The 13,078-nt window shown below is 36.9% G+C and overlaps 2 protein-coding genes across 2 annotated transcripts in view; both read left to right on the top strand.

Moving 5' to 3' along the window:
* The window catches only part of MACROD2 (mono-ADP ribosylhydrolase 2), a 1,190,526-nt gene that overhangs the window by 735,403 nt on the left and 442,045 nt on the right, over positions 1-13,078 (top strand). Inside the window, exon 8 of the mRNA XM_042468449.1 lies at positions 7,067-7,140. Coding sequence (XP_042324383.1) covers positions 7,067-7,140 — 74 coding nt within the window. The remainder of the gene's footprint in view (positions 1-7,066; positions 7,141-13,078) is intronic.
* The window catches only part of LOC121931117 (ferritin light chain, oocyte isoform-like), a 75,373-nt gene continuing 69,361 nt past the window's right edge, over positions 7,067-13,078 (top strand). Inside the window, 1 exon segment of the mRNA XM_042468461.1 lies at positions 7,067-7,140. The gene's annotated coding sequence lies outside the window, so the exon portion shown is untranslated.

Raw genomic sequence — 13,078 nt, 5'->3', positions numbered from 1 at the left:
TTATTATTATTATTATTATTATTATTATTATTATTATTATTATTATTATTTATATAGCGCAGTAGATTTGCACAGCGCTGTACATAAAACAATAAATATATAAGAGTAAATCTGCCTATGGCATACAATCTAAGAGATAATAGGATAATACATATAAAGTACATAGCAATACAGGAAATGGTACGATAAACAGGCAACAAAAGAATATCAAATAGCAAATGATAATCATGCAATATCTGGGAGTGCTTCTCTGAACAGGATGGTCTTCAGCTCCGTTTTGAAGCTGATGATGCTAGGAAAGAAAGAGATAGTAGAGATAGTAGAAAGAAAGACAACACACCAGATGGTTAGACTCGATCAGACAGGCCCTGGGCCTGAGCCTACAAGATCTGAGCAACACTTGAATTTCAGTTTCACTATGTCCCCGAAATGTTTCTTGAACAGCATGTTATATGTAGTTTACCAAGTGCCTAGACTGAGTCCTCTCTCAAGTGGTATATGTCTGGCTTTATATTTTCTGTTCCTTGTCCTATAAGACGTGCTGCAGTGATCAAAGCATAACACTGACATCTTGGAACATATAGCTGCTCACCACTGAGATGTGTATTTTGAATGCATCTTCACCCCTGTTAGTAACATTTCACACCAGAAGCAGTTTATGGTCTGTGCCAAACAACTTTCTTTGAATTGAACTTGGAAAAATAAGACTTGTTTGCTACATAAAATGCTCCTATTGATTTGAATTTTCAATAATTTCCTGTAATCAGCCTGTCCTTTAACAATAAATATCATGAATATCAGCATCTATATAGCAAATTTTTCTGTTAAAAAGTTACAGTTCTGCATATTGCTTTGAAACCACTTTATAAAAATTTGCATTACAACAGTGTTATAAATATTCTATTTTTACGTTATAAAGTACATTTGGTTTTTAGTGTTGCATTTTTCCTGGTAGATTGATGTTTTTTAAAAGAAAGAAAGAAAAAAAAAGGGGGGGGAGATGAAAGATTTCAGATCTCATTTACTATTTATCAGTCATCTTAATCCCACTGAGAAATGTTCTAGTTTTGTGACATTTTTGATCAGTTGAAATCGGGATGAATGTTTGCTGATGTGTGTTTCTTTTCATTTTGTGAATTACCCTGAAAACAAACACTGTGTAGCACATTAGAACATGTAAATAACAGTATTAAGGTCAGAAAGATGTACTTAGAAGCCGTAAGAGAGCCTAAAAAACAAAGAACAAAAGTGATACAGCAGATGAATTATGTTAGCAAACACCAATCCATACCTGTTTACTAGTGTAGATAGTCTTTCAGGAAACACTGGATTTCACAGTTAAAAGTGCCTAAGAATGCCATTCTTCCATTGTACAGTCATTAAAATGCATTGGAGTGAATCTCTTTCCTGGCATTTTTCCCATTTAATCTTCTACGCTTGCAGAAATAGCCTGTTTCCATTTTCTTGAAGTGCATCATGTGAAATGTGAACCACACACTGCCTGAATATCTGTTAATGGCTTTTTTTTTTTTGGTGGGTGTATTAACTGATGATAAAATGAGTAAGAATTTTTCACTCTTTTCCTACAGCTAATCCTATATCTACTAGAGAGTGTGGGATGGGCAGGCTGGAGAGAACCTATACAACCTGAAAATAATTGAAATAAAGCTGCAGCAGTTTTCTTCCAATTTTACTTGTGAACGGCAGGCTATAGTCTTCATTCCCCACATTTTGTGTGTGTTCAAATTAGGCATTTAATATATTTTAAAAATGGATTAGATGTTGTTCTGTTAAACTGTCATATTCTGGTATGCATGTATGCCACTATCAGGAACCTAGAGTATCTGCTTACTGGAAAGTAATCCTGCAGTTCTGCTATCAGAAGAAGGAAACGGGGTTAGACCTCTCCAGGGAGTATTCATTGTTGTTTTTGTTGTTGTGTGTCTTGAATATTGGTGTACAAATGAATGGATGATGGTAGAGGGAGACTGGAACTATGCCTGCTGGCACCATCTTTGAGTGTTATGCACTGAAGCACTGCTGTCACACCCATGATCTGCACTGTAAATGTTTGCAGGGAACAAAATCACATACAGGGAGCTTCAGCTTGCATATTCTTTGGTTTGCACCTGTAGGTACCTTTGCAAACAACAACTGGCTCACATGAAGACAGGAAGCAAAGTCAATAGTCCAAGTCCTACTTACCTTCCTATTTACTCATTGGTTCACCAAACAGTCATTTCTATCAATATAGGAAGTGGCAAAATGTTGTCCTGGCACAGGACCTGGGGTAATGTCAAATTACATAATTATAGCACTATAGTATTTCACTTGAACTGCCAATGCTACACATGAAATATGTAGTTCAGTGAGGCACTAGAGTTCTCCTGATGCACCTAGACTGCAGAATTAATGCAGTTTGACACCGCTTTAACTGCCATGGCTCAGTGCTATGGAATTCTGGGATTTGTAGTTTTGTGAGATATTTTGCCTTCTGTGTTAGAGAGCTTTGGTCTCACAACAAACTACAAATCCCAGGATTCCATAGGATGGAGCCGTGACAACGTCAAATTGTGCTAATTCTGCAGTGTGGCAGCAGCATTAGCCTGAGAGTTTTAAGTATCCATCCCTAAACTCAAACTCTGGGATTCCAGAGGATGTTTCCATGGCAGCTGAAGTGGAATCACAGTGCTATAACTGTACAGTGTGAAAGTGTACCAAATGTTGTTACTAAACTGCTGTGTAGTGGGATTTAATAGCATTGACAGTGTTTTAACTTGAGGACTTCTTTTCAGCAGTTTTATTGAATTCTTTGGGATGAGATCTAAAAGCACTTTAAAAGCAATTTGTTATAGTTCAGAGATCAAAAAGTAGCCACATTGTACCAACATAAAAAAAATCTTTAGTTTCTTGTTATTCAGGTGTAACTTACATACAATGAGCCCTTGGTATCTGTTGTGGTTTGGACCCTACGACTAACCCTGTGGATACCAAAATTTGAGCATGTTCCATTTCCATTAAACACAATGGATAGTAAAATGGTGTCCCTTATATAAATATGCAAAATCAAGGTTTCTTTTTTATTTTTGAACATTTTCAAGCCATAGATGCTTGAATCTATGGATAAAGAATCCATGCATATTGAAGGTCAACTGTAGTTACTTCAAAAACACTTATACCTGAATGGTAATAGCTCTGCTTGTATTACAAAGCATACCTGAGTAGGAAGGCTACACTCATAATATAACTATAAAAGTAACAGACAGGCCAAAATAAAGCTACTTTGGGTCACTTTGGATGCATGCTGTTTAAATGATGCATGTATCCTAAGAGGTTGGAAGCCACACCAAAGCCACACTCCAGTCCTAAGAACTGCAGGGTATCTTTGGTGCAGCTTCTGTCCTCTTAGGACACATGCATAATTTAAACAGCATACCTCCAAAGTGACCCAAAGCAGCTTTATTTTGGTCTGTCTGTTTGAGCCCTAAGATAGTTATGCTTAGGTATGGATTAGCTATTGTATTAATTAATTAAATTAACTAATTTGTAACTAATTATATCCAAGGTGTGGGAAGAACAGAGGGCCACCTACCCTCATGAAAGTCAGAATTCTCTAAGAAGTGAACTTGTGAGTTTAAATCCTCCGTTTTCACCTGTACCATTCAATCTGTCAGATGGATCTCTCTTAAGTTGTTGTGTCGCTTGCCTTTGCTGGGTAATGCACCCTTGGCTTCTTGTGCCCTTGTCCTTTTCAGTATTCCACAGGCACACTCACTGCAGCAACATAGGCCAGTGTCACTCTTATTACCTTTACCTGTTTTATCTTTTGTGAAATTGAGCCTTTAGCCAGAATTGTCTGAGCTGCCTCTCCAGAAATTGGTTACCTGTGAGACTTCTCGAGCTCATTTCACTCAAGTAATTTGATTCCCACGTGCTTATGAAGATTGCTTTTCTGCCAAAGGCCATGGTGGTAAAGAACAGACCCACACAGTTAGGCAAGATAACACAGCACAAAGACAAAGACAAAATAGTGAGAATGGCTGAAAAATAAATAAATCAAAACAGCCAAGATGGCTGAGAAGCTTGCCTTGTGCTCATGCCACTCTTAGTTTGTAGCCTCCTGCACTTTCCTTGCCATCACGTGCCATGCTAATGTTGCCCCATGTACCCAATGTTTTTTCCCCTCCCTCCCTCCCTTTTAATATGTGAATCTGACTCAAATGAACTGTCAACTATTTAGACATGCCACCACATTACTTTTTTGCTGGGGATGCAGAGGGAGAGGGAAGAAAACAGGTAGAGTAGGACGGGTTTGATTCATCATGGTGGGACTACCATATATATTCGTGTACAAGTCAACCTCATGTATAAGTCAAGGGAAGGTTTCAGGGTCAAAATCCTGGATTCTAATATGATCCATGGATAAATCAAGGGTAAAACTTAGGGGGCTATAAGGAAGGATGGAAAGGGGGAAATACCACTTCCATCCCTCCTTCTCCTTCTCTGGGCCTCTCCCAAATGATTCCCAGGTGCTGGAGGAGAGGTTTTAACATTGTATTGAGAAAGGAAGCAAGTACATTTAAATGGAAAGTTTTTTCCTTAGGAAGCAAGGTCTTGCAAAAGGGACCAGAGAGAGAAGCAAGTGGATTTAAATGGAGAAGGTTTTTTGTTTTTTTAAACAGGAAGCCAGGTCTTGCAAAGGGGACAAGAGAGAGAAGCAAGTGTTTTAAATGGGGAGTATTTCCAATAGGAAGTAAAGGCTTGCAAAATGGACAGGAGGGGGAAGGAATTGGTGTTCAATGGAGATTGGGGCATCAGGCTTATTTGATTTAGGACCTTTCTAAGCACTACCCTTATATAAGTCTACCCAAAATTTTAGGGTCAATTTTGAGGCATAAATTTCTCAACTTATAGTCGAGTATATACAGTATATTTTGTGTCAGAAGGCATGATTTGTATGGAAAAGGTGGCAAGTGCAGTCCTGGCCATCTCTAGGTAGGATCAGAAAAAGCTCGGGATTGAAAATCTGGAGAGCCACTCTCAGTCACGTACCCAATACCAAACTAGATGATTTGACTCAGTGTAAAGGAGACATCTGTGTTCCAACTTCGATTTGTGAAGTGGCAGTTCCCTCACTAGTCCTACTGTTTACTTCTTTAGGGTATTAATCTTTGCTTATTTCATTCTCATGTACAAAAGCAGATGACATCAAAAGTGTTATCCATAGGATTATAGAAGTTTCTGTATATGAGCATTCTTTATCTTCCCTAGGTTTGTTTCTTCATTACCTTCACATTTTTCCAGTTGAGATGTTCATCTGCTTAGTATGCAGTGCCCAGAAGTATAGTACAGTTGGCTCTTCTTATACACGGATTTCTTATACATGGATTCAAGCATCCTCAATTTGAAAATGTTCCAAAAAAGTATAAATTTCAAATAAGAAACCTTGATTTTCCATTTTTTATAAGGAACACCATTTTGCTATGTCACTATATTTAATGGGACTTGAACAGCCACTGATTTTGTTATCCACGGGGGATCATTGAACCAAACCCCAGACTATAACAAGGGTTCACTGTACCGTGTCCGAGGCAGTGCTCTTGCCTGACAGGATTGGGTAATGAACTTTCTCACTCTTCAAAATATGCAGGAGACATGGAAGATCAAATATGCAAGGGCAGCATTTTAATTGGTTGAAGAAGGCTATATTTTCTAACGCCAGCTCCCCAAGAGTGTCTCTGTTTTCTCCCTAAATGTTTAGTATTCTTTTTATTAAGTGTTTTCTTTGTTCAGTGAAAAGGGATTCAAAATAAAAATAGAAGTCAATATACCAATTTTTGTTTCCCTTTTAGTAATAGGACTCTTGATTTCCCCTCTCCTCTCAGCTTTTTGTAAAAGGCATCTGTTTATTTAAACAAACAGAAGATTTTGTTTGTTTGTGTGGAGGGATGAGGGATATGTATACTGCTTTAGCACCGCTTCCAGCAAGGGCACTAAGGTGTAGAATTAACATTTGAAAGGTGAATCATTTTTTGCTGGAAGAAAAATGTTTCTTTTGAAAATAGGCTATGCATAAACAATCACATATTTTACTTGGCTGAAATACCGTTGGCATATATATTCTTCATTATAATTTATCATCAAGACATTATAGATCTATTAGGCATAGAGCAATGCACCATATAGCTCTTTGCTAAAGGGGTTATGATTCCAATTTAAATTCTTCCTCCTATTTATTTATTTATATATAGCACATACATACCACCTTATGAAGCCCTCGCAAGGCAGCTTATAACAGATAATTCTTTCGTAATTAGCTTTCTTGTCTGTATATGGTGGATATTTTTGGGGTATTCTGTCCGGTTGAAATGCACAATCTTTAAAATAATTCAAATATTGGTTAATAATTAAGTAAAATCATTAATTAAATAATGCAGCATTTGCAGCAGTTTCCACCTAAAATAATGAATGTTGCATTTATCATGGATAAAATTTGATTCATATATTAACTTTACCTGAGCTCTTAAAAAATGACAGTAGGGAACTGGAATCTCATCTCCCTGGCTTTATAGCCATACCTTAATGAAATACATTATTTACTCTTTGTCTTCATCCATCCATCCCCCAAGATTGTCTCTTTTAATTCTTTATCTCATTATCTCATTATGTGACTTGCTCTTACCCAGGATCCCATTCTCTTTGATCAACAAACATCAATTTAATTCACCAATCGTTGTGAATTAAGTTACAATAATGTGATTATAGTAACTGCCCACTTTTCCAGTCTGATAAGAGTATACATCTATGGTTTTATTTTTTAAAAATAATTTGAATTATGCAAGATGTACATGTATGAAATACCAACCCAATTGAATGTCCTTCAGTTGTTGCAGACTGCACCTCCTATAAGTCCCAGTCCACCTGGACAGTATTAAAGTGTGTAGCCACAAAGCAGTAAATAGCATTCAGTTAAGGAAAGTTGAACTATGTCACCTTCTTATGTTTAAAGAGATTTAAACAGATACATAAACAACATTATTTCTTCTTTTAATTTCTTTCTGTTTAGGTTTTCCAAATGAACCTGCTGCAATCGTTGCACTTACCACAATCAAGGAATGGTTAAGCAAGAATTATCACGAGGTATGACTATAGACAAAATCATAATGTTGAGTATTGCAGATTTTAAAAAATTGTTGCTGGAATATATGCAGAATATATGCAGATCGTAGCAGAATGCCCTTTTCTGTTTTTACAAATTGCTCTCTGGCTTGTAAACTGTTTTTAGCAGTGTTGAAGGGCTCATGGTGCCCTCCAAGGCTTTTTCTCACCATATGGTTTGAATCATTTGTGCAAAATGTGGGACTTGATAGTTTTGAACTTCATTCCAGTTTACTGGGGAAAGAGAAAGTTAGGCCAAAGGTACTCTAAACTGGTCTCCTCGCATGCTGAAATCGAAGTTGGTAAAGGGTCTAGAGAATTAGGTCTAACAAAAAACCTTCAAAGTTAATAGATGATTGTTTATGTAGAATACCTATTTTAAATTTTTATTTAGCATGGTATTTTGCGCCAAATGATGCTGAAGCCAGGATAGAAGAGTTTAAAATAGCAACAGATCTATTCTATGCATTGTTGTCGTTGTTTTGAAAAAAGCCCATTACAAAATTATAGACGTGGATGGTCTACTTTAATACAAAGGGCTTTGAACTGTTTGCTTTAATATTTTATCTGTAAGCTGTTTTGTTAAATATACCACAAAACTTGGGCAATTGTGACTACCATCTACAACTATGTATTTTGAGTGGAAATAGGGAACAAAACCCTTTCCCCTGTTTGTAAAATGCTTAGGGATAACCTTGGATGTATGTTTTTTTCTGTTTCTTCTGTGATCACACCAAGTATTGACTTGAACAAAGAAAAAGAAGGAATTTACTTTCCAAATGGTGATGATGATGAAAACAATAATGTTTCAAAACAATTTTAACTAAGATCTCTTTTACACTTCACAGTGATACTACTGTGATACCACTGTGACTGGTATGTCTCCACAGGGACATAGCCAAGGGGGGGGGGGTTTCTTGGGGTCCGGACCCCCCCTTCCGTTAGATAAAACGAATGGTGTGTGCTGTTGCGCCGCCGCACCCAAGCCCCATTATAATGGTGGCACTTAGTCTGGACCCCCCCCCTTCCTAAAATCCTAGCTACGTCCCTGGTCTCCATCCTGTGGAATCCTGGGATTTGTAGTTATGTGATGTATTTAGTACTCTTCTAAAACGCTGTAGTATTTTGTCAAACTATAGATCCCAGGATCTTACAGAATCCAGCTGTGGTACCAAAGTTGCTGTAAGTGTGATAGGAAAGAGACTTAATTATTTTAGTGTTGTATAACTGTTTTTAGTGGTTGTTACTGTGGTTTTACTGGTACTTGCTTTTTATTTATGTTGTATGTCACCTTAGATCCCAGTTATGCAAAAAAGATGGGGTACAAACCAAATAAAAGAACGGTCTTGATGACTGAAAGATACAATTGCTAGCAGTTTTTGGCATGGGTTAAATTATTTAGGGTTTTTAGTTCTATATGTTTGATTCTTAAAAAAGTGTCCTAGTGGAATTCAAATGTATAGTGGTTTGTATATGTTTGTACTTGTTCACATTTCAGTGATACAATTATTTTTATGACATTTTACCTATAGTTATTTGTAACTGGCCTTATATGGTATTTTGAAACTTATGGAGAAGTAGTGTGCAATCAAAAAGACAGTGATTATCTTCATTACAGACTGCTATAATGTAACTTCTGTTTGTGTCATGACACAATATTTTTGGATTTCTGGATAAAACAGATTAATGTGTTGATTTTTTTAAAAAGCCTATCTGCATATGGACAGTGCCCTCCACTCATATATGGGTTGGTTTATGCGTTGCACTAGATGCTGCATGAGAAAACATTAAACTAAATCCATAGTTGTTTTCGCAAGACTTTCTGCCATCTCTAACAGGATGGGAATCCCCGTGGAATTTACATTAGAGGGATTACTGTGAGTTGCTCTTTGTACTTTTGCTGCTACATTTGTTCTTTGAATCTGAATAAATGATTTAAAACAGCAAATTAGGATTTTGGAAAACAGGTACTCTTGTCTCCTCTGGTTCAATTTAGGGAACTGATTTCTTCTGCTGAAGAATCCATAGTAATTCAGTGAAAATCCCCCAAATATAACCTGCTTTGAATGCTGGTCTTGAAGTGTTTCAACAGTTCAGAGCTAGCACATTTACTTTGAAATGTATTCAACTGATCAACAGGTCTCTTCAAGTAAATGTACTGAACATTTAGTATCAAATGCACAATACAAATCATCAATACAAATTTTGCAAGGTTGTTGCACAACATCTTTTACTGTGATACAACATAATGGTTACTGCATGTGAAATGCAGAGTGAGGCATGATGAGTATGAATCAGGAAGTAGACGACTACAGCAACTAAAATGCAATTCTACCAGGCTCCCAAGAGGACTGAATAATGTGTATTTAGTTGTTCAATATGAATTTCCCTGATCTAGTCTTGAAATACATCTCTTAGTGGAACTAATTTCTGGTCATGTTTTACACTGGAACCTGCTGACTTGCAGTTAGAGAGTAAATCGAGTTTGGAAGTTAGTGAATGGCCGTATATTGTCAGTATAGAAATCCTTTGCATTGAGTTTGCAAGAATGGCAATCGTCAGCAGTACTGGACAAATTCACTGCAGCCTTCTCTGCTATCTCTTTAGTAAACTGCATTTTCACATTTTACAAAGTACTCTAAAGTCTTAATAGAATTCTTCAGATCGGAGAACTCTGTCCTGTGAACTTATCCTCTAGGAAGGAGCTCACTGTTTAACCCCTTAAGTTGATAAAATGCTATATTGATCAATGAGAGCAATGGTTGTTTGCACTTATTGTTCAGTTATTATAATGTTACTAAAGAAGGTGCATCAGCATTTGGGTTCACTGTACTTGTTACTTGCATTTGAAAGTCACGTTCTACAAAAAAGTTTTTCCAACCAGTGACTTGATCTTCACAGTGATGGCAAAGACTGAATGAAATTAACAGGTTAGGCCAAAACCACATCTTTCCCCAGCAAATCACAAGGAGCGTTTTAGCTTTTATTGTGAAGTCACCCAAGTGAAATGTTATTGAATAGATCCTACTTATTGGCTGGTACAACCACCCTCTGCTGTTCTTTTTTTCTAAGCTACTGTCACTACTATTGAATTCTTATTTAGCACCAGTGGTGTCCTAGGAGATGTACATCCAGACATCCAGACCAAAGCATCATCCCAGCCCCAGGAGCATGCATATTCATTTCAAATCTTCTCATTCATCCTCAGTGATAGAGCCAGTTAGTTAAAACTATCCAGTGTGGAGAAACGTGGGAGACGCTTGCTTCCACTGCAGTTGAGTAGGAATAGTATAGTAGTAGCAGTTGATATTTTGAGGGAAAAGGCAGTAATCATTCTTCTTGGTATCACAAAACTTTCAGAAAATAACTAAACATTCAGAAAGTATAAAAAGACATTTCGGTCATAATGTAATCATAACACACAGTGAAATATTGTGTCATGATAAGAACTAGGAAAAGTTTAACAGCAAATCCCAGATCAATTGACTACTTTCATAAGCCTCAGTAAGTTCACCAGGTAAATATGTACAAAATTGCACTTACGTTTTAGGCTGGTGTTCTGGGAGTTGGCCAACAAAAGAAACATTCCCAAGATCTGATCATGATGGCTGATGGGCAAATTCTGGAAAACCTTTTCAGTCCCCCTTGCAACAGGATGGCTGCATCCCACACTGAGTTTGGGAAAGCAGTCATATTTCTAATTCAAAGTGTAAAAAAAGTGGGGGATATTCTTATTTTAAGTCTGAAATGCATTTTTTTTTTTTAAAAAAATGCATTTTAAATAGAAGGGCACTGAAAAAACAGTGTGTTCCATATTCTTGACTGGTTCCAGAAATTTAAAAACCCTTTAAAAAGATATACCTCTTTAGTGGAGATTTTTGGCATCACATAAAAATGGTCAAACTTCAAAAAAAATATCATTCATTCGTGAATTCATCAGTACTTTTGGAATCTCCTTGTTATTCTTTATGAAAGCTAGAAATCTTCATAAAATGAACTTGGTTACAGTATTTTGTACATTGAATGCAGTGCTTATAGTTTGTGTTTAGAGTATGCATATGGATAGGCATGCCCCCGTTGTTAAAGTGAAACAACAAAAGAATTTTGTTCATGTTTCATCTACCAGCAGGGAACCTCATCTTCACTGTCTGCATTCTCTTGTTTTAGTAAAATTCATTAAACAATTTCAGCCATAAGAAGCATGAGAGATGAGTGTTTCATTTGGCATGCCCTTCGGTTTGAGCTATCTGTTTATATTATTAAAAATAAATCTTTCAAAATGTTCTTTTTTCTAAGGACTTGTTCAGATCTTTTATAATGACAGTGGTGTCAGTAAAAACCCAGCTTTCTATTTTAGTCATTTTTGCATAAAAGGATCACTAGATCAGCAGAGCCACAGTGCTTTTTTAGAACACTCTATTGGGTTGTTCAAAATTAGCTCTTTTCTATTTCTATATTCTAATTGAGGTAGTAATCACAGGCTGCTGATTGAAATGAAAATCAGCCATCATCCTACTGTCATTTGTCTTAAGTCAAAAATGAGGAGGGGGATACTTTTCAACTTTACACAAAAATAAAATGCTTCATTCTCATTATGCCATTCCTTTCAGGTTGCCTTCAAAAAGGATCCATGTTCTCCCTACGGCTAAATCTAAATATCATCTCACCATACAAATAGCTTTCACAAACGATAAAGAAGCCACCAAGGGAATGGTTTTACCTTGTGACATCTTCATATTGAGCCTACCTTTATTCCCTAATCCTTTTTCTGCTTCTTTAATTATAACATGCCTATTTAAAGAAGGAAGGGCGCAAGGTACTCCCTCGGGAGGAAGTGTGCATTTAACTGAAGTGTGCATTTAACTATCAGCTCATGTCCATCAAGAGTATGAGACCTGCGTGTAGGATAGCTAGGTATATAATTGCTGAATTATGTTGGTAGGAAAAGAACCTTTGAAGCCCAAAGGATTCCTCCCAGTCTTACTCAGCTATGGCAGAGTCGCGAGAAGAAATCATCACAGCAGCAGGCCACTCTCCCTAGGTCAGTGATGAAACTAGACTTCAGTGACTCTCAAGAAATCTTGGGATTAACTTGGTCTCGCAGCTTTATCCCTCAGTCTAAAGGGGCAATAGCAGTAAGCAGATGGGATAGATGCTTACCTTTTGGATACAGCTTCTTTGGAAGATTTTATAAAGACACCATTGGCTTTGGTTAATGGCAAGATCAAGTCTGAGAAATGCTTCAGTGCTGAAGAACATTTAAACCACTTCTGTTTGAACTCTACTGTACCTGGATATTTGGAAACCTGCCTCCTGGTTGACACACCACCATAACCTGTGAGGATTGTCCTTGCTTTGTAGGTATTGGACCTTAGACCTAACTACAGTCAGCCCTTCTTATACACAGATTTTTTATACACGTATTTAAGCATACACGGTTTGAAAATGTTAAAAAAAGTATAAATTTCCAATATCAAACCTTGATTTTCCATTTTTGTAAGGGACATCATTTTGCTATGTCATTATATTTAATGGGACTTGAGCATACACGGATTTTGTTATACACAGGGGATCTTGGAACCAAACCCCAGCATATAACAAGGGTCCATTGTACTTGGGAGTTACCAGCCTTGCTTGAAAGCGAGGCTGAGAATGGTTTTAGGAGCGTATTTCTGAATCTATCATACTAGTGAGGTGATTATAACATGGAGCCTTACCATCCTTGAAACGTGACTGACTCGTCTGTAAAGCACGCAGGTGTAATAATAATAATAATAATAATAATAATAATAATAATAATTGTTTATATCCCGCCTCTTCCTATGGATTGAGGCGGGTTACAATAACACAAAAATAACAATAAAATACATAATATATATAAAACCAATTCTACATAATCCCTTATCCCCAAGCCCCCTCC

This window comes from Sceloporus undulatus, chromosome 1 (genome assembly GCF_019175285.1).
Source record: "Sceloporus undulatus isolate JIND9_A2432 ecotype Alabama chromosome 1, SceUnd_v1.1, whole genome shotgun sequence".
Lineage (NCBI taxonomy): Eukaryota > Metazoa > Chordata > Lepidosauria > Squamata > Phrynosomatidae > Sceloporus > Sceloporus undulatus.
The sequence above is the reverse complement of the archived record's forward strand: the minus strand, read 5'-3'. Positions and strand labels throughout refer to the sequence as shown.